The sequence below is a fragment of the Oncorhynchus keta genome, chromosome 7 (genome assembly GCF_023373465.1).
Source record: "Oncorhynchus keta strain PuntledgeMale-10-30-2019 chromosome 7, Oket_V2, whole genome shotgun sequence".
NCBI classification, from domain to species: domain Eukaryota; kingdom Metazoa; phylum Chordata; class Actinopteri; order Salmoniformes; family Salmonidae; genus Oncorhynchus; species Oncorhynchus keta.
In genome coordinates this window covers 2,790,485-2,812,696 of record NC_068427.1, presented here as the reverse complement: position 1 = coordinate 2,812,696, position 22,212 = coordinate 2,790,485, and the positions used below count along the sequence as shown (strand labels likewise).

The following is a 22,212-nucleotide window of genomic DNA, read 5'->3' as shown; positions in this document are numbered from 1 at the left end:
CTGGCCTACCTGGTTAAATAAAAAGGTACAAAAAATAATATGCAATGCTTTTATTTCACAATGTTGGAAGAACTCTCTCGCTCATATATTCCCTGTAGGTATGACAATGCTCTGAGTCACATCTCCAGTGAATTGTGTCTGAGGACAGAGGAGAGACATTTCTTTGAGATCCCCAACCCTCACTGCAATCTGGACTTGGATGAGGACGACTTTGAATAACTAGCACTGAGAGACCAACAAAACAGGGAGAAGAAGCGGCTACGGGATACAGGACATTGAGCAGTTGATCGCCAAACCAGAACCACAAACGTTCACATTAAACAATGGTACAGATACGATCACACAGTAGTGAGTGACGGTCAAACGGCTAACTCTGAACCACAGACACTTGTCAAACTAGGGATGAAAACAAGCGCTACCACCAAACTACAGGACAAACATCACACGGTTACTTAGTGGAAGCTGGCAGCCACAGGAACAGGTAACGCCCACCAGACTCTAGTCAAGAGGGGGAAGTAGCATCTTGATCTGCCAAACGATGCAGGTGCCGTTACCAGCTCTTACCTTTAAGTAGAGGACACTTCAGTCCATGGCCTCAAACCGCCTCACGTTTTGCCTTTTCTTTCTTTACTCAGTTAAGTGACAAACACATTGTTGCAACAGTGATAAGAAAGGTGCTGCCGTCATCTTAGCAGTGGTGTTAAACATACCTTAATTTGTTTAAATGCTGGTTCCTACCGAGTCCTGGCTCAACACTTTTTGTTATGTGGTGGCTCGCGAGGCAATTCAGGAGGCCTTGAGTGGGTTGCAGCGTGAAACGTTTAGGTCATTAGATCCGAGAGACTTTTAGGTGTGTCGATCACAGCATGAAAGTTTGGTAACCATTAGACAAGAGCCACTGCAGCACACTTAAGTTAATATCCCACCCACATCAATGACAAACATTTTGTTTTGTTACTCATTCTTAGGAATTGGCTAATTCAACATTCCAGAGATATGAACCATATTGAGTCGTTTCTGGTCCGATTGCAAAGCAAAAAGGTACAGTCTACCTGCTGGAAGGGGCAGGGTAGTAGAGTGCTTGAGCTCAGTCCAAATGCCTGGCAAGGTACACACTGTCTAACTGTACAATATTGAGTTCATCAGTATAACATTCTGTGTCAATATGCTTTTTTTGTGTGTGAGATGGAGTTATACATTTGAAATAAACTGTAAATATTTATTTTGTGCTTGCTGTGTTGCAAAATAGGGGGTCAGATGTTTTAAAAATCTGACAAAGTACTTTAATGCAGGAAGTAAAATGTATGTTTTGTTCAAATAAAGAATTAAAAAGATTGTGGCATTTCTTCATGGAAAGAAGCAAGAGCATTTTGTGCGAGTGATATTTATTGATGGTACCATTTCTGATGACAAGTCAATTAAAACAGGTCTGATCAGCTACTATGACCACACACCTTTCCAGACCACACTTGTGTACAAATCTACCATTAACAACAGATGAACAGTGGTGTGTTTCAATCCTATTTAGATCATGTAGGTGAGATCTAAGCCATGACACAATCACCTACTAGCTAGGGCACATCTGACTCATTGATAATCATTGTCTATATGACCCTAACCTCTTATACACACACACAATATGCTTATTTTATAATCAAAATTAAAACGCTGGCACCAAAATAACATTTGCTACGATTTAAGTTGACATTTTCATGAATATGCTTTTAGTGTAAAAACGAGCCCACTAGTATTCCCTAAAAGCTGTTGATATAAACAATTGAGTCTTTCAAGCGTGGATACAATTTATCATTCTTTAGTATCTAGAGGGACTTTTCTCAAGAGCGAAGTGAAATAACAGCACCAGCAGATACATTGGTTTCAATACAAATAAAAAGAGCTTATATCCATAATGCACCACAGCATTGTCCTGGGTAATTAGTCTTAACCTACCATTGGTACAGCATCTTCTCCAAGGAAGACTGAAATTGTCTACACGGACTGGAAGCTGTCAGTTCTATTTTGACAGTTGGTTTAAATAAGGTTAGAGAAAAATACTCCATGTCTCCTTTCCTACATCTGGATGGGGGAAAAGCATACACCAGATTATTTTCTTCCTCTTTCAAAACAGTGCCATGAAGGAGAGGAAGCAAGACTTGTCCCTTTTGATAACTTAGATGTTTATTCCATCCTTGTCCAGACACCTGTGTAGATATCAATAGGTACTGGGAGTTATAAGCAATATGGTACTTCCACCACATCCTTTCTGATAGGAAAGGTGATAATGTTTGTCATATTGCTCCCATCCATTCTTATAATCGACTCGTCACATACGCTGCTTCTACTATCATGTTGCCTAGTTATATTTAAATCGTACACCTACACCTCGGTACTGGTACCCCAAGTTATCGTTACTCATTGGTGTATTTATTATTACTTCACTATTTTCTTTCTCTCCACATTGTTGGGAAGGTCCCGTAAGTAAGCATTTCACTTTTTGTTTACAAAGCATGTGACTTTTTTATTTTATTCGATCCATCTTCCAGTTCACAGGTCAACCTCCACAGTGTCCACATCCAATTCCTCGTTAGCGTGGAACGGCTCCTCTGATATCACTATGGTCGGCGGGGGTTCCCTGGCGATGGGGCCAAGCTCAACCTCTGGCTTCCTGTCCTCTGGGCTGACCGGGTCAAAGACAAATATAATTAATATAACCATTATACTCTATGGTAAGAAACAGTGAGCCCTGCTTGAATTGCTGTTTCTTTTTAATGCATCCCTTCCTGGGGAAGCAGTCACTGATCTGTACATGATTGAAGATGGAAACACTGCCTTCAATCATTCATTGTAAAACGGAAAGAAATAAGTATTTGAAAGGAGTAAAAACTTGGCCAGAGTTGGGATCAGTTCAGTCCAATCCACTTAATTCAGGGTTAGGGTTGGGATAAGTGTTAAAAGTCAGGGTTGGTGTTAGGGTTTCTACCTTGTACTGCTGCTGGCCTTATGGAGCCTCCTTACTTTGGTCTCAGTAGAGGTAAGAGCAGACGGGGACCTCATGTCTCCTATCAAAGACAATATACATTGCTCAATCGAATATGTTCTGTGTGCATAACCATCTTGCCGGCCTTTTACGGCACTCTGAAAACTGAATATGCAAGAATAAATCCTATACAAAGCAGTGCAATCACTCATGGAAGTCATGATCAGAAGGTCCCTGTCTTGACAAAATCAAAGTACCTACCATCAGCAGTCGGGCTGTGTCTGACAGAGGGAGAGCGTGAGCGATTGGCTAGAGACGGTTGCTTTAGCGTATCAGAGCTGATGAAGGACACAGCATCTTCCCCCTCAGCTCCAGTAGCCAATAAGGAGGCTCGGTAGTAGATGAGTGGCAGCCAACACTCCTCTCTGTTACTGATGATCTGTTCACTTATGTACCTCTGTAGGTAGGTGTAACTGGAGGGAGAGAGGGACAGGTTTAAGCTAGTCCACTGACATACAAACAGTCTTTAAAAGGTCCAATGCAGCCATTTTTATCTCAGTTGTTACCAGAAATTAGTTAATATTAAGTACCTTACTGTGATTGTTTTGAGTTAATAATGGTCAAAAATAAACACATAGCTTCTTAGCAAAGAACAATTTCTCAAGCAAAACTTTTGCTAGGATTGTCAGAGTAGTCTGAGTGGGGAGAGGAAAAGTGAAAACTAGCTGTTAATGACAGAGCAGGTTTGGGATGCTTTCATATTGGTCTAACTGCCTGAAATGTCAGCCTATTTTTTATTTTTAAATCTATTTTGGTGGGATGGAGTTCTGGACTGCCTGGTGACATCACTAGATCTAAAAAAGGCATTATTTTCAGTTTCACAGTATTATTCCAGCCCCCGTGTGGAAATATATACAGTACCAGTCAAATGTGGACACCTGCTCATTTCAAGGGTTTTTTATTTGTACTATTTTCTACATTGTAGAATAATAGCAAAGACATCAAAACTATGAAAAAACAGATATGGAATCATGTAGTAACCCAAAGAAAAGTTGAATCAAAATATATTTTAGATTCTTCAAAGTAGCCACCATTTGCCTTTGACAGCTTTGCACACTTTGCATTCTCTCAACCAGCTTCATGAGGAATGCTTCTCCAACGGTCTTGAAGGAGTTACCACATATGCTGAGCACTTGGCTGCTTTTCCTTCACTCTGCGGTCCAACTCATCCCAAAACATCTCAATTGGCTTGAGGTCGGGTGATTGTGGAGGCCAATGTCATCTGATGCAGCACTCCATCACTCTCCTTCTTGGTCAAATAGCCCTTTTACACAGCGTGGAGGTGTGTTTTGGGTCATTGGTCCTGTTGAAAAACAAATGATAGCCCCACTAAGCGCAAACCAGATGGGATGGCTTATCGCTGCAGAATGCTGTGTTAACCATGCTGGTTAAGTGTGCCTTAAATTCTAAAATAAAGCGCCATCACACGACCTCCTCCATGGTTCACGGTGGGAACCACACATGCGGAGATCTGTTTACCTACTCTGCATCCAAAAATGTTGAAACATCAGACAGATTTACACCCGTCTAATGTCCATTGCTTGTGTTTCTTGGCCAAAGCAAGTATTCTTATTGGTTTACTTTGTAGCAATTCAACCATAAACCTGATTCACGTGGTCTCCTCTGAGCAGTTAATTTTGAGATGTGTCTGTTACTTGAACACTATGAAGCATTTATTTGGGCTGCAATATCTGAGGTTGGTAACTCCAATGAACTTATCCTCTGCAGTAGAGAACTCTGGGTCTTCCTTTCATGTGGCGGTCCTCAAGACAATCCGTTTCATCATAGTGCTTGATTGTTTTTTGCGACTGCACTTGAAGACACTTTTCAAAGTTCTTGACATTTTGCAGATTGACTGTCGTTTCTCTTGGCTTATTTGTGCTGTTCTTTGGTCTTTTACCAAATAGGGCTCTCTTCTGTATACCACCCCTACCTTGTCACAGCACAATTGATTGGCTCAAACGCATTAAGAAATTCCACAAAATAACAAGGCACACCTGTTAATTGAAATGCATTCCAGGTAACTACCTCATGAAGGTTGAGAGAATGCCAAAAGTGTACAAAGCTGTCATCAAGGCAAAGGGTGGCTACTTTGAAAAATCTCATTTTGATTTGTTTAAAACTTTTTGGGTTACCTCTTAGTTTTGATGTCTTTACTATTAATCTACAATGTAGAAAATATAGAAAAACCCTGGAATGAGTAGGTTCGTCCAAACTTTTGACTGCACTTGGCCTTTAAGCATGTTATACAGAGAAGAGAACACACACTTACACAATCTTTTTGTCTGGTCTGAGGAGCTTGCTGGAGAACTCGCTGAGGATGGTGAGGTAGGAGAGGTATGGAGGAGAGGGCTTCTCTGCTCTCTGGACAAAGCCCTGAAAAACAAACTCTATACCGTCCCTTCACACACAAAGACAGAGGAAAAGTGAATGAATGACACGAGCGCATTGAGCGTAGGAAATGTGCTAAAAATTGTATTATTAATATAATTCTTCGGAGTATTATTTTAAACAAATGCTCATAGTAAAAAGTGGTGAAATGAGGCCCCGGAAACCATGATGAATAACATTAAATGGGACGTGAGTGTGCATGTATGCAAGGTTATGAGGGTAGTGTTCACCTACCTATGGATCAGAGTGAGGGACTCTCTGGACTTTGTCTGGTCCCAGCCGAAGGTGAGAGAGAAGCGTCTGGCCAGCTCCTTGATGCTGCTGAATGTTTGGACACCTGAGCTACAGGTGACTCCACTGTCCTGCTCCTGCTTCAGACGCAGGAACAACTGAGGAAAAAAAGTGACAGAGACATCACTGATCAACTTGGTCACAGTTTCGTTCAATTCATGTCAGCTGAATTTAACTCGGTGTACTTTACTCAATTTAGTTCAGTTCAGATAAATCAAATCCAACTAAAATCCGATCAGCTCAATTTAATCAAACTCAGATCTCTCCCTAATTTAGACCTGAATGATATTTGCCATCCATTAGCCAGCCAACTAAAGGACAACACATACCCATATGCTGAGTGAGGCCAAAAAAGAGCACCGCCTACAAGCCACCCCTCCCTCTGTGGGATCTACCATTAGGCCTTAACCAGGCCTTTATTGGATAATATAATATCTAAAACCTGGAGGCCTCGATAGTGCCAAAATGTCACATTTCCCAATTTAAATTATTTCTCAATAATTATTTTGGATACAGATTTAAAATGCATGCAAAATATCCTTCTCCCAATGGATTTCATTTGAGGAAGATAAAATATATTCTAACATTTCTGGATTACAACCAAATTATGATATATTACGTATTGGATCACTAAAAAATACAACTGTGTTTACCACCTGGGGCGGCAGGGTAGCCTAGTGGTTAGAGCAAGTTCAAACCCCCAAGCAGACAAGGTACAAATCTGTCGTTCTGCCCCTGAACAGGCAGTTAACCCACTGTTCCTAGGCCGAAAATAAGAATTTGTTCTTAACTGACTTGCCTGGTTAAATAAAGGTATAAAATAAAATAATCTGTATTCATATCGCAAAAGACAGAAATGGCCGAACTACAATACATTTTAATACAAAGTTACCTAAATAAATAATCCCTTGCTACCAGGGAAAGGAAAATATCACCCTGGTTAAACGCTTTAGTCATATCCCAGTTGATTTATTTGTACAAAAAAACAAACATTTTATTTGGAACGGTAAGCCAGACAACATTAAACAAGTTTATTTATATAATGAATGTGAATTCAGACGGCAGAAATGATTAAATATTAAAGCATTAGACCTCTCACTAAAGGCTTCAGTCATACAAAAGATATACTTCCATCCAAACTGGTTCTCTGGCAGATTAGTAAGAATGGCTGACCTAGTGTTTACGAATGGTCTTTTCCCCTTCAGATTACAATCTCTCACTTTCGGTTATTTGAAAATGTAAATGTAAAAAAATATAGCTATTTTTAAAACAAGCCATAGAAAGTTGGTTGCAATTTCAGTTTAATCCACCAGAAAAATAACAAAGATTATGGTTAAACTCAGATGTATATTTTTATCAATTAGCATATATATTTTTGGGAAGAAAGAAAATGCGTTATAATCTTTGTAAATGATAAATAGGACTGGTGGAGGGTGGCTACTTTTAAGAATCTCAAATATCACACTTTTTTTTGGTTACTACATGATTCCATGTGTGTTATTTCATAGTTTTCATATCATCACTATTATTCCACAATTTTGACTGGCACTGTATGTATACATTTGTTTTTGAGGGGGGTGAAACATGACGGAATGAAAAGAGGTGAAGGGGTAGAGTCAGAACAACCCTGGCCCACCTGTTGCAGACAGAGCACCAGCGTGCGAGCACTCTCGATCTTATCCATCTGCCGCGTTCTGCTGAGAGTCTCCTTAATGATGTCACCAAAGTTATTATAATACTGCAGAGAGAGAGAGAGAATATCAGTGGTGAGGAGACAGTCATGTCAGAGCCTTTCATGTGGCGTCTGGCCTCTGCCCCCTCACTACAGATAGCTGTATCACTGTGTGTGTGCTTTCTGCTGCTTGTCCCGCTCAGAGAATGTTGATGACCTTACATTCCCTATAATGCTGATGTGCCACACAAAACATACAACTGGATATTCATACCTGCGTGAGAATTCTGATACACTGTTCTAATGTACTGCTCCTATAGTGGTGAGGATGAGGAGGGGTCCTATCCAATATAACCCTAAATCTAGGTTTCCGGTGCGGTATAAATGTTCTACCCAAGTAGAAAACATACAGTGTCTTCAGAAAGTATTCATGACCCTCAACTTTTTCCACATTTAGAATTTCTGGATTCAATTGAGATTTGTTGTGTCTCTGGCCTACACACAACACCCCATAATGTCAAAGTGGAATCATGTTTGATTTTTCTTTTTTTATTAATTCAATAATAAAAACCTGAAATGTCTTGAGTCAAAAAGTATTCAACCCCTTTATTATGTCAAGCCTAAATAAGTTCAGGAGAAAACATGTGCTTAACGAGTCACATAATAAATTGCATGGACTCACTCTTTGTGCAATAATAGTGTTTAACTATTACCTCATCTCTGTACCCCACACATACAGATAATTGTAACGTCCCTCAATTTCAAACACAGGTTCAACCACAAAGACCAGGGAGGTTTTCAAAAGCCTTGCAAAGGACACCTATTGGTAGATGAGTAAAAACAACAAAAAAACTGAATATCTCTTTGAGCAATCAATACACCCAGCCACCTTTCAACAGGACAATAACCTGATGCACAAGGCTAAATCTACACTGGAGTTGATTACAAAGAAGAGTGATTGTTTATGATTCACTTTAAATCTGCGGTAAGACTTGAATTGTTGTCTAGCAATGATCAACAATCAATTTGACAGAGAGTTAAGAATTTGGAAAATGATGGGGAAATATTGTACAACCCAGGTATACAAAGCTCACAGGGGATTTTTGCATTGACTCAGGGGTGTGAATACTTATGTAAATGAGCTATTACAGTATTTATTTTTCAATAAATTTGCAAAAATGCCTAAACATGTTCTACTTCATCATTATGGGGTATTGTGTGTAGATGGGTGAGAAAAAAATATGATATTTAATCCGTTTTGAATTCAGGTTGTAACAACATGTGGAATAAGTCAAGGGATCTGAATACTTTCCGAATACACTGTATATATATATCCCTTGAAATATGTATATTGTATGCAGAAATCACTTTGAGATAGTAGCATTACCTTCATGTAATACTTAAAGAGATCAGCAGCCATACTCATCTCCAGCACCCCGTGTACTATGAGTTTACAGAAGCCTGCCAATAAGCTCCTACGTCTGTGGAGCTCCTCCAACCTCCCCTCACCAGACTCTACATCACTACCTGAGAGAGATGCAGAATGAGTAAGGGGAAGAAAAGGGATGAACGAGAGGAAAAGCAAAAAAAGAGAAGAAAGAAAGCGGGGAATGAGAGACAGATGAGAGGGAAAGAGTGGTTTAGTTAGTTTCAGGACAACGGGTTTAACAGGTGGAAATAAGTGACAACATGCAACTATAGTTATGACACCATGTGGGTTCAATCTTTCACAGAGCCAATAAAACGCTCGCAGAGGTGAACCAAAGTTAATGCTATTTTCTCACGGGAAAACATTGCCCTTATTTCATAACTTAATGCCTTTGCCCCGAGACTGATCTCCAATCCACCACCTAATAGAAAACAGTGTCTATACTATAATGGCCACGAAGTAAATCAAATAACACAATAGATCTTTATTACATGTTCCAAACCAATAGTCCCATATTGCATTTGTTTGAACATATGAGAAATTCCTTCCTGTGCGCTTATTGACTTATCTGGACTTACCCGTGTGAGGACGCAATATGTTTCCCATGAGAAAAGCTGTCATCAAGTACCATTGATTATGAATGCCTCCTCTTGACCATCAATACTCAATACACAGTAAAATGGCCCACACAAAATACATTCTCGGAGAATAAAGCAGTGCACGCGTTTTCTATCGATCCCGTTTCCTTTTTGTTTAAATATAGAAAATAAAAAATTCAATAGAACTTTTCCCACTGTGGAATCTGTAAAAAATATATCCAAACGCTATACAAAGCATCCATAGACACATCCCCTAACAAATACTTGGACTAATCTCTTGGACTAATGTATAATGAGTCTGTGTAGCACTGGGTGTGTATTACTGGCTTTCCTACGCGATTTGAAGTCAACTATTAGGTCAGGTTTGAGGAGTAGAATATGAAGTGATTTATAGCCTAGGAGCACCTCTGTGTAGATCCATTTAGCTACGACTGCGGCTGTGAATTTAATATCTGAATGTATTATCATGATTAACTTGTAACAGAAACAGGGAGTGAACTGTAAACCTGTGACATACTGTACATCTGTACCATCCTACAGTCTGACAAAGAAAAACAGTGCCATCTGCTGGGGAAAGGTACAAGTGTGTAAGACACACAGGACGAAACAAAGAGACAGAGAGGTGTTATTTTCTCGAGCCTCATCTTGTCTTACGAATATAATTTATCATCATCATTGCACTCTAACCTGCCTTAATACATTCCTGCAAACTTTGGACAAACTCCTACTGATTTCCAGTCAAGATTGGGGACCTGGGGGAGAAGGGGTGAGCAAGTCAGGTATGGTAAGAAGGGGGTGCATTAAGCTCGCCCGCCCTCTCTAATAGAGTATCTACAGTAATCAGAAGTAGAGTTGTCAATGGTCTCACCCCTGCTGTGGCTGTCGTACTCTGCTCCAGTGAAGACGTGCTCCAGAATGAAGGCAAGCAGCGCCCTCTGAAGTTTCGGGTCGGGAGTGTAGAGCAGGGGGCCGTAAGACGAGGGATCCCACACTTGCAACTGGTAGTTGTGGGCCGTCAAGACATCACACAGAGACAGGAATGCCTAAAAAGAAGAGAGCGACAGGAGCAAGACAACGTATTAGTTCGTTTCACAGTAAAGAGAGAAGTAGCCAACATTCAGAGAACTAAATATATATTTTTTTGAACTGACTTGTGGCACGGTTGTCAGAAGTGTTTCTGCTTTAGCTAACTCTTTAGTAGTTGTCATGATGAATACTAGCTCATGCTAGTTGTGCCCTTCACAGATAGCGCAGATGAACCACTCAGTGTCAGTGAGTTTATCATACACAGAGATACTGTAGATGGAAAGGCCTGAGCGGTTGAGGACACAATCAATCACATGACCAGTGAGGTAGAACCAATGGTATGTCCAATGGTGTAAGCAGCACATTGTCACATATGCTGGAGCCACCGAAAGGCAGAAACAACAGAGGAAATAATCATAAATACTGATTGTTCTTTAAAAGGTCTAATAAAATCACATTTTGACTATAGTACATTTTTACTCATGGGAAGAGATTGCTGATCGTTTATTAGTTTCACTAATTATCAGAATGAGGTATGGGGGTGGCGGTATAACAAAATCACTAAGATGTAAACGATAACAGAGTCACTAGGACAGTGGAATAACAAAGTTCATAGTTCACTCGTCAATACTGATGCACAACATACAGTACGGGTCCATTTAGACAAAATAACATGGAGGCTAGCAGTCCTGTGTTAAGACCCTTTTCATTGAGCCTGCCTTCTGTGCCAGGTGGACAGGATTTACACTTTTGTGACTATTCCATTGAATCCAATGCACCAGTGCAGCTGAAGTATTTAAAGGTTCAGACTAATACTGCGTCCTACCTGCTCCTTCACACTCTGATCATTGTGGGACAGACAACGTAGACACTTCTCACACAATGCTCTCATCTGACTCCTCTGGGCTACAGCCTTTTCCTGCACAGACATACACACACGGTCAGTCATAGCATTCAATACATCTGTCCAACCGTACAAGAAACTATCTAACTGTAAATAAAGCTGGACTAGCTAACTGTAGGAGGTAATATCAGGTGGTCACCCGTGAGGTCAGGGTTTCTCTACTGGTGTTGAGATTCCAGAGGACAGAGTAAGATACATACTGCAGAGCTTCCACTGTCAGCTGAGGGCAGAGAGAGAGGGAGGTCAGAGGTGGTGAGGCATGGAGTTCTCAACTAGGTTTGTGTTTTATACTTCAACTGTACTGTAAATGCCAAAAGGTTATGTGATGTTCCATATAGGGAGAGCTTGGGGGTTAGTAGGAAAGGACTGGTGTGATGTTATTTGACAGAGGGTGATCATAGCTCAGGGCAGGGTATACTATCTACCTGTGTAGGTAATCCACCGTGAATGATCTCCACTGAGAGAAGAGGAAAGACCTGCTCATGCAGTCCCCAACGAGACAGGTCCTGGGCACTACAAGAGAGCAGAGCAGGTGTCACACGCGCAGACACGAACGCAGCCATGATCACCTGCGTGCATACACAGGCACAAATGCACACACAAATCATCTTACTTGTGGAAAGCAGTGAGTTTCTTCAGTGTGGATAGAATCTCTCCTGTCTTTTCCTCATCAGCAGTGAAGTTGCCATCCTGAGAAGAAAGAGAGAAAGAGAGAGAAAGGGGGAGAGGAATATATGGCAACAGATACATAACTCAATCGCCACTCTGTATTAACTACATATATTTATGTATGTGTGTGTTACACATGGCATCTCTGTGCCTACCTGCAGTGCGTCACCCAGCAGTGCTGCCAATCTGTCTGCCCAGCATTGGACCACTGCGTCTCTGCCAGGTCGTGCCAGGGGGTGCCAGGCTGTTTCCTCTCCACACAGGCTGAGGTATGAGCGAGCAGCCGCCTCCAGCACTGCAGGGTCAGTGTGGAGCTCCAAAACAGCTCCCATCTCAGCCAGCAGGCCCGACAACGCCTGGAAGGAAGGGGGATGGAGAAATACTCTTTAAAACAGGGTTGTTCTGACTTTTTCTTTAATTTTGGGTGTATAAAAAAAAAACACACTGGCATTGGTGATCTCAAACAAATGGTTGGGTCAATAGACGTTCATGGAGGTTTAACTTTAACCCCTGATCAAGGTCTATGGACTAAATATGTTTTGGACCATTGAAAGTACTGTGAATCATACAAGAATGCTGGAGATCTTTTCCTTCTCAAATCTGATTGAATAGTCTCACCAGCAGGTGCTTAGAGCAGTCGCAAAGTAATTGCTGAGAAGTACATAGCTAGTACATGTCCCGTACACTAATACAATATAATACAATAAATGATTACTAGTCTTGTCATGTATTTCTCACTCATTCATCTCTATGGTATTTGTTTAACATGTTCTTGTTAGTCATTTACCGAACACTTTTCCCAGACCTACTTACAAATAAGTGCATTCAACTAAAGTAGGTAAGACAATCACATATCACCATCACTGGAATTTTGCATTTGTTGACAACTTTTACAAGAACAATGTAAAAGTGCTGGCTGGCTATAAAGCACATTTTCAAGAAAGCTGACCTGTGGGAATTCTGCATTTGGCGAATCTGGGTGTAAGTACTGAGGTATCTTCAAAAGAGATGCCACAGTTTCTGGGCTCCCTGAATACTAGGAATATAATTAGCACAATCATCATATCACAATTATCACAACCATCATCATTATCATTGTTTTGATTAGTCTGCACACCAGTTGGTTCATTGTAGCAAAAGCCATGTTAGTTGTGAGATTATAAAACGGAATATAACCTGCTGGATTGTAATGCCCTCTAGTGGCAGTAGCCTTAACAGAGTTTAACGAGCAGGAGGATAAAAAGTGTCATATCAATCATTATTGTCATTCTCTTAACCATCATCAGTAGTAACATTATCATCAATGTCATCGCCATCCTTCCTGTCATCACCAGCCCTCCTGCACTGCTGTAATATGTTCCCATGAAAGTGTGTGTGTGTGTGTGTGTGTGTGTGTGTGTGTGTGTGTGTGTGTTCTTACCTTAATCAGCAACTGTGGCAGTACCTTGAGGAAGTGTTCAGTGAGTCTGCCACAGTCATCTACCTGAGACTTTTTTTCTCTGGCACTTACCACCTGTCAAAAACAGTGTTACATTTATAAGATTTGAAAAAAATATATACATTTATTACTATTATTAACCCATCCACCACCCAGACACACATTATTACAAAAACTGCATACACCACTGTTCAAAAGTTTGGGGTCACTTAGAAATGTCCTTGTTTTAGAAAAGCAACATATTCGTCCACTACAATAACATCAAATTGATAAGAAATACAGTGTAGACATTGTTAATGTTGTAAATAACTATTGTACCTGGAAACAGCAGATTTTTTATGGAATATCTACACAGGCGTACAGAGGCCCATGATCAGCAACTTATCACTCCTGTGTTCCAATGGCACGCTGTGTTAGCTAATCCAAGTTTATCATTTTAAAAATGCTAATTGATCATTAGAAAACCCTTTTGCAATTATGTTAGCACAGCTGAAAGCAAAACTGGCCTTCTTTTAAAGAGTTGAGTAGCTTGTCAGTCTATTCTTGTTCTGAGAAATGAACACTATTCCATGCAAGAAGTTGCCAAGAAACTGAAGATCTGGTACAACGCTGTGTACTACTCCCTTCATGGAAAAGCGCAAACTGGCTCTAACCAGAATAGAAAGAGGAGTGGGAGGCCCTGATGCACAAGTGAGAAAGAGGACAAGTACTTTCGAGTGTCTAGTTTGAGGAAACAGACACCTCACAAGTCCTCAACTGGCAGCTTCATTAAATAGTACCCGCAACACACCAGTCTCAACGTCAACAGTGAAGAGGCGACTAAGGGACGCTGGCCTTCTAGGCAGAGTTCCTCAGTCCAGTGTCTGTGTTATTTTTCCCCATCTTAATCTTTTATAATATAATAATATTAAAAAAATATTTTATTTTTATTGGCCAGTCTGAGGTACAGCTTTTACTTTGCAACTCTGCCTAGAAGGGCAGCATCCCGGAGTCGCCTCTTCACTGTCAATGTTGAGACGGTTGTTTTGCAGTCCCACATACCAGTCAAAAGTTTGGACACACCTACTCATTCCAGGGTTTTTATTTTTTTACATTGTAGAATAATAGTAAAGATATAAAAACTAAGAAATAACACATATGGAATCATGTAATAACAAAAAAAAAGTGTTAAACAAATCCAAATATATTTTAGACTTCAGATTCTTCAAAGAAGCCACCCTTTTCCTTGATGACAGCTTTACACACTCTTGGCATTCTCTCAACCAAGAGGTAGTCATCTGGAATGCATTTCAATTAACAGGTGTACCTTGTGAAAAGTTAATTTGTGGAATTTCTTTGTTTGAGCCAATCAGTTGTGTTGCCAATCAGTTGTGTTGTACATTTAACATTTACATTTAAGTCATTTAGCAGACGCTCTTATCCAGAGCGACTTACAAATTGGTGCATTCACCTTATGACATCCAGTGGAACAGCCACTTTACAATAGTGCATCTAAATCTTTTAAGGGGGGTGAGAAGGATTACTTTTTATCCTAGGTATTCCTTAAAGAGGTGGGGTTTCAGGTGTCTCCGGAAGGTGGTGATTGACTCCGCTGTCCTGGCGTCGTGAGGGAGTTTGTTCCACCATTGGGGGCCAGAGCAGCGAACAGTTTTGACTGGGCTGAGCGGGAACTGTACTTCCTCAGTGGTAGGGAGGCGAGCAGGCCAGAGGTGGATGAACGCAGTGCCCTTGTTTGGGTGTAGGGCCTGATCAGAGCCTGGAGGTACTGAGGTGCCGTTCCCCTCACAGCTCTGTAGGCAAGCACCATGGTCTTGTAGCGGATGCGAGCTTCAACTGGAAGCCAGTGGAGAGAGCGGAGGAGCGGGGTGACGTGAGAGAAGGAAGGTTGGGAAGGTTGAACACCAGACGGGCTGCGGCGTTCTGGATGAGTTGTAGGGGTTTAATGGCACAGGCAGGGAGCCCAGCCAACAGCGAGTTGCAGTAATCCAGACAGGAGATGACAAGTGCCTGGATTAGGACCTGCGCCGCTTCCTGTGTGAGGCAGGGTCGTACTCTGCGGATGTTGTAGAGCATGAACCTACAGGAACGGGCCACCGCCTTGATGTTAGTTGAGAACGACAGGGTGTTGTCCAGGATCACGCCAAGGTTCTTAGCGCTCTGGGAGGACACAATGGAGTTGTCAACCGTTGTCAACCGTGATGGCGAGATCATGGAACGGGCAGTCCTTCCCCGGGAGGAAGCGCAGCTCCGTCTTGCCGAGGTTCAGCTTGAGGTGGTGATCCGTCATCCACACTGATATGTCTGCCAGACATGCAGAGATGCGATTCGCCACATGTTGTGTGGTGACAAGGTAGGGTTGGTATACAGAAGACAGCCCTATTTGGTAAAAGACCAAGTCCATATTATGGCAAGAGCAGCTCAAATAAGTAAAGAGAAATGAGTCCATCATTACTTTAAGACATGAAGGTCAGTCAATGTGGAACATTTCCAGAACTTTGAAAGTTTAAGTGCAGTCGCAAAAACCATCAAGCGCTATGAAGAAACTGGCTCTCATGTGGAACGCCACAGGAAAGGAAGACCCAGAGTTACCTCTGCTGCAGAGGATAAGTTCATTAGAGTTACCAGTCTCAGAAATCGGCAATTAACTGCACCTAAGATTGCAGCCCAAATAAATGCTTCACAGAGTTCAAGTAACAGACATCAACATCAACTGTTCAGAAGAGACGGCGTGAATCAGGCCTTCATGGTCAAATTGCTGCAAAGAAACCACTACTAAAAGGACACCAATAAGAAGAAGAGACTAGCTTGGGCCAAGAAAGTCGAGCAATGGACATTAGACCGGTGGAAATCTGTCCTTTGGTCTGATGGGTCCAAATTTGAGATTTGTCTTTGTGTGTCTTCGTGAGACGCAGAGTAGGTGAACGGATGATCTCTGCATCTGTGGTTCTCACCGTGTAGCATGGAGGAGGTGTTATGGTGCTTTGCTGGTGACACTGTCAGTGATATATTCTGCAGCATTCTGCAGCGATACGCCATCTCATCTGGTTTGCGCTTGGTGGGACTATCATTTGTTTTTCAATAGGACAATGACCCAAAACACACCTCAAGGCTGTGTAATTGCGATTATTTGACCAAGAAGGAGAGTGATTGAGTGCTGCATCAGATGACCTGGCCTCCACAATCACCCGACCTCTACCCAAAAGAGTTGGTTTGGGGTGAGTTGCGCCGCAGACTGAAGAAACAGTAGCCAACAAGTGCTCAGCATATGTGGGAAAAGCATTCCAGGTGACTACCTCATGAAGCTGGTTGAGAGAATGCCAAGAGTGTGCAAAGCTGTCAAGGGAAAGGTTGGCTACTTTGAAGAATACCAAATATAAAATGTTTAACAATTTTGATTACTACATGATCCATGTGTTATTTCATAGTTGATGTCTTACTATTATTCAACAATGTAAAAAATTGTAAAAAATAAAGAAAAACCCTTGAATGTCAACTTTTGACTGGTACTGTACATACACATTTTGCATACATGGTACTTTTATATAAAGCAGTCACATAACAATAATACATTACTGAACATAAACTCTTTAATCCCAACCCTCAGCCACTCTCAGCACATCCCACCTACTGTATCACCATAGCCCACCCTCGTTTGGTTTCCATGTGCCATATATTTTTCAATTGTGCTGTGATGATTTACATACATTTTTAACCTTTCTAATCGTATAGTATGCACATATCATGAGCTTTCCTACGAGTATTATATTATTTATTGACTTATAGCTTTCCAAATCGCCCAACACTGCAATTTATAAGGTTCATTTTAAGTGAATGTTGTGATACTTTTACCATTTCTGAACCTGTGGCCAGAAACCACCTACATAGTGGCGATAACAGAATAAATGGTCATGTACAGTATACCCGCTCTCTGGCGCTCTAGGTCACCTGGCTGCTCATTATTACGCACACCTTTCACCATCGTCACGCACCAGCACCTCAGACACACCTGGGCTTCATCACCTTCTTGATTACCTTCCCTATATCTGTCACTCCCTTTGGTTCCTTCCCCAGGCGTTATTGTTTCTGTTCCATGCATGTACGCTGCTCGTGTTTCTTGTTTCGTCCATGTTCATTTATCTATTAAATTATTCCCTCGCTGTACTTGCTTCCCGACTCTCAGCGTACACGTTAAAGGGATTGTCTCTTTGCAGCAAAATCTACAGAGCTGAGATTGTTGTATGCCCCATATATACAGTGGGGTAAAAAAGTATTGTCAGCCACCAATCGTGCAAGTTCTCCCACTTAAAAAGATGAGAGAGTCCTGTAATTTTCATCATAGGTACACTTCAAATCAAATCAAATTTATTTATATAGCCCTTCGTACATCAGCTGATATCTCAAAGTGCTGTACAGAAACCCAGCCTAAAACCCCAAACAGCAAACAATGCAGGTGTAAAAGCACGGGGGCTAGGAAAAACTCCCTAGAAAGGCCAAAACCTAGGAAGAAACCTAGAGAGGAACCGGGCTATGTGGGGTGGCCAGTCCTCTTCTGGCTGTGCCGGGTAGAGATTATAACAGAACATGACCAAGATGTTCAAATGTTCATAAATGACCAGCATGTTAAGGCAGAACAGTTGAAACTTCAGGTGGACTGGGAACAGCAAGGAGCCATCATCAGGTAGTTCTGGGGCACGGTCCTAGGGCTCAGGTCCTCCAAGAGAGAGAAAGAAAGAGAGAATTAGAGAGAGCATATGTGGGGTGGCCAGTCCTCTTCTGGCTGTGCCGGGTGGAGATTATAACAGAACGTGGCCAAGATGTTCAAATGTTCATAAATGACCAGCATGGTTGAATAATAGTAAGGCAGAACAGTTGAAACTGGAGCAGCAGCATGGCCAGGTGGACTGGGGACAGCAAGGAGTCATCATGTCAGGTAGTCCTGGGACATGGTCCTAGGGCCCAGGCCAGTTGAAACTGGAGCAGCAGCATGGCCAGGTGGACTGGGAACAGCAAGGAGTCATCATGTCAGGTAGTCCTGGGACATGGTCCTAGGGCCCAGGCCAGTTGAAACTGGAGCAGCAGCATGGCCAGGTGGACTGGGGACAGCAAGGAGTCATCATGTCAGGTAGTCCTGGGGCATGGTCCTAGGGCTCATAAAATAATAATATATGCCATTTAGCTGACGCTTTTATCCAAAGCGACTTACAGTCATGTGTGCATACATTCTACGTATGGGTGGTCCCGGGAATCGAACCCACTACCCTGGCATTACAAGCGCCATGCTCTACCAACTGAGCCACAGAAGGACCTCTCCGAGAGAGAAAGAAAGAGAGAAGGAGAGAATTAGAGAACGCACACTGACAGTGGACACCGAATAGGACAGGAGAAGTACTCCAGATATAACAAACTGACCCTAGCCCCCCGACACATAAACTACTGCAGCATAAATACTGGAGGCTGAGACAGGAGGGGTCAGGAGACACTGTGGCCCCATCCGAGGACACCTCCGGACAGGGCCAAACAGGAAGGATATAACCCCACCCACTTTGCCAAAGCACAGCCCCCACACCACTAGAGGGATATCTTCAACCACCAACTTACCATCCTGAGACAAGGCCGAGTATAGCCCACAAAGATCTCCGGCACGGCACAACCCAAGGGGGGGCGCCAACCCAGACAGGATGACCACAACAGTGACTCAACCCACCCAGGTGACGCACCCCCCAGGGACGGCATGAGAGAGCCCCAGCAAGCCAGTGACTCAGCCCCCATAACAGGGTTAGAGGCAGAGAATCCCAGTGGAAAGAGGGGAACCGGCCAGGCAGAGACAGCAAGGGCGGTTCGTTGCTCCAGAGCCTTTCCGTTCACCTTCCCACTCCTGGGCCAGACTACACTCAATCATATGACCCACTGAAGAGATGAGTCTTCAGTAAAGACTTAAAGGTTGAGACCGAGTTTGCGTCTCTGACATGGGTAGGCAGACCGTTCCATAAAAATGGAGCTCTATATGAGAAAGCCCTGCCTCCAGCTGTTTGCTTAGAAATTCTAGGGACAATTAGGAGGCCTGCGTCTTGTGACCGTAGCGTACGTGTAGGTATGTACGGCAGGACCAAATCATACACTTCAACTATGACAGACAAAATGAGAAATGAAAATCCAGAAAATCACATTGTAGGATTTTTAAAGAATTTATTTGCAAATTATGGTGGAAAATAAGTATTTGGTCACCTACAAAAAAAGCAAGATTTCTGGCTCTCACAGACCTGTAACTTTTTCTTTAAGAGGCTCCTCTGTCCTCCACTCGTTACCTGTATTAATGGCACCTGTTTGAACATGTTATCAGTATAAAAGACACCTGTCCACAACCTCAAACAGTCACACTCCAAACTCCACTATGGCCAAGACCAAAGAGCTGTCAAAAGACACCAGAAACAAAATTGTAGACCTGCACCAGGCTGGGAAGGCTGAATCTGCAATAGGTAAGCAGCTTGGTTTGAAGAAATCAACTGTGGGAGCAATTATTAGGAAATGGAAGACATACAAGACCACTGATAATCTCCCTCGATCTGGGGCGGCACACAAGATCTCACCCCGTGGGGTAAAAAGAACCGTGAGCAAAAATCCCAGAACCACACGGGGGGGACCTAGTGAATGACCTGCAGAGAGCTGGGACCAAAGTAACAAAGCCTGCCATCAGTAACACACTACACCGCCAGGGACTCAAATCCTGCAGTGCCAGACGTGTCCCCCTGCTTAAGCCAGTACATGTCCAGGCTCGTCTAGTTTGCTAGAGAGCATTTGGATGATCCAGAAGAAGATTGGGAGAATGTCATATGAAACCAAAATATAACTTTTTGGTAAAAACTCAACTCGTCGTGTTTGGAGGACAAAGAATGCTGAGTTGCATCCAAAGAACACCATACCTACTGTGAAGCATGGGGGTGGAAACATCATGCTTTGGGGCTGTTTTTCTGCAAAGGGACCAGGACGACTGATCGGTGTAAAGGAAAGAATGAATGGGGCCATGTATCGTGAGATTGAGTGAAAACCTCCTTCCATCAGCAAGGGCATTGAAGATGAAATGTGGCTGGGTATTTCAGCATGACAATGATCCCAAACACCGCCTGGGCAACGAAGGAGTGGCTTCGTAAGAAGCATTTCAAGGTCCTGGAGTGGCCTAGCCAGTCTCCAGATCTCAACCCCATAGAAAATCTTTGGAGGGAGTTGAAGGTCCGTGTTGCCCAGCAACAGCCCCAAAACGTCACTGCTCTAGAGTAGATCTGCATGGAGGAATGGGCCAAAATACCAGCAACAGTGTGTGAAAACCTTGTGAAGACTCATAGAAAACATTTGAACTCTGTCATTGCCAACAAAGGGTATATAACACAGTATTGAGAAACTTTTATTCTTGACCAAATACTTATTTTCCACCATAATTTGCAAATAAATGCATTAAAAATCCTACAATGTGATTTTTTGGATTCTCATTTTGTCTGTCATAGTTGAAGTGTACCTATGATGAAAATTACAGGCCTCTCATCTTTTTAAGTGGGAGAACTTGCACAATTGGTGGCTGACTAAATACTATTTTGCCCCACTGTAACTAACCAATAATAATAGAAATAATAACTGCCCAATATATATATATATATATATAAAAAATAAAATATAAAAAAATAAATAAATAAATAAAATAAATAAAATAAATAAATGTAATAAATCTGTCGTTCTGGCCCTGAACAGGCAGTTAACCCACTGTTCCTAGGCCGTCATTGAAAATAAGATTTTGTTCTTAACTGACTTGCCTAGTTAAATAAAGGTCAAATAAAATAAAATAAATTGTTTGACGTTTTTGAGGAAAAGATTTATAGAAATCTACCCGAGGTCAGAAGTTTACATTCACATTACAAAGTCATTAAAACTAAGTTTTTCAACCACTCCACACATTTCTTGTTAACAAAGTATAGTTTTGGCAAGATGGTTAGGACATCTACTTTGTGCATGACACTGACATTGTAGTAATTTTTCACAGACAGATTATTTCACTGTATCACAATTCCAGTGGGTCAGAAGTTTACATACACTAAGTTGACTGTGCCTTTGAACAGCTTGGAAAATTCAAGAAAAGTATGTGACGGCTTTAGAAGCTTCTGATGGGCTAATTGACATCATTTGAGTCGATTGGGGGTCTATCTGTGGATGCATTTCAAGGCCTACCTTCAAACTCAGTGCCTCTTTGCTTGACATCATGGGAAAATCTAAAGAAATCAGCCAAGACCTCAAAAAAACTATTGTAGACCTCCACAAGTCTGGTTCATCCTTGGGAGCAATTTCCAAACGCCTGAAAGTACCACGTTCATCTGTACAAATAATAGTACGCAAGTATAAAAACTATGGGACCACACTGCTGCCATACCGCTCAGGAAGGAGATGCGTTCTGTCTCCTAGAGATGAACATACTTTAATGCCAAAAAGTGCAAATCAATCCCCAGAACAGCAGCAAAGGACCTTGTGAAGATGCTGGAGGAAACCAGTACAAAAGTATCTATATCCACAGTAAAACGAGTCCTATATTGACATAACCTGAAAGGCCGCTCAGCAAGGAAGAAGCCACTGCTCCAAAACCGCCCATAAAATAGCCAGACTACGGTTTGCAACTGCACAGGGGGACAAAGACCGTACTTTTTGGAGAAATGTCCTCTGGTCTGATGAAACAAAAACAGAACTGTTTGTCCATAATGACCATCGTTGTATTTGGA

General features: G+C 42.0%; 2 protein-coding genes across 6 annotated transcripts in view; one reads left to right on the top strand and one right to left on the bottom strand.

Annotated features, from left to right (window-relative positions):
- ppp2r3b (protein phosphatase 2, regulatory subunit B'', beta) overlaps window positions 1-1,366 on the top strand; it is a 58,751-nt gene extending 57,385 nt beyond the window's left edge. For all 5 annotated transcript variants that reach the window (XM_035773074.2, XM_035773072.2, XM_035773071.2 and 2 more), the window contains one exon: window positions 99-1,366. Coding sequence is in view for 3 of the 5 variants with exons in the window: in XM_035773072.2 (XP_035628965.1) it covers window positions 99-219 (121 nt within the window). In the remaining 2 variants the exon portion in view is untranslated. The remainder of the gene's footprint in view (window positions 1-98) is intronic.
- An 8-nt stretch (window positions 1,367-1,374) lies between these two features.
- The window catches only part of si:ch211-269e2.1 (cohesin subunit SA-2), a 53,143-nt gene continuing 32,305 nt past the window's right edge, over window positions 1,375-22,212 (bottom strand). Inside the window, exons 18-32 of the mRNA XM_052521863.1 lie at window positions 13,439-13,531; window positions 12,968-13,054; window positions 12,174-12,374; window positions 11,963-12,039; window positions 11,775-11,862; window positions 11,489-11,569; window positions 11,272-11,364; window positions 10,288-10,462; window positions 8,779-8,918; window positions 7,356-7,457; window positions 5,663-5,817; window positions 5,310-5,438; window positions 3,239-3,450; window positions 2,981-3,059; window positions 1,375-2,677 (exon numbers count right to left, since the gene is read on the bottom strand). Coding sequence (XP_052377823.1) covers window positions 2,545-2,677; window positions 2,981-3,059; window positions 3,239-3,450; window positions 5,310-5,438; window positions 5,663-5,817; window positions 7,356-7,457; window positions 8,779-8,918; window positions 10,288-10,462; window positions 11,272-11,364; window positions 11,489-11,569; window positions 11,775-11,862; window positions 11,963-12,039; window positions 12,174-12,374; window positions 12,968-13,054; window positions 13,439-13,531 — 1,845 coding nt within the window. The 3' untranslated portion in view covers window positions 1,375-2,544. The remainder of the gene's footprint in view (window positions 2,678-2,980; window positions 3,060-3,238; window positions 3,451-5,309; window positions 5,439-5,662; window positions 5,818-7,355; window positions 7,458-8,778; window positions 8,919-10,287; window positions 10,463-11,271; window positions 11,365-11,488; window positions 11,570-11,774; window positions 11,863-11,962; window positions 12,040-12,173; window positions 12,375-12,967; window positions 13,055-13,438; window positions 13,532-22,212) is intronic.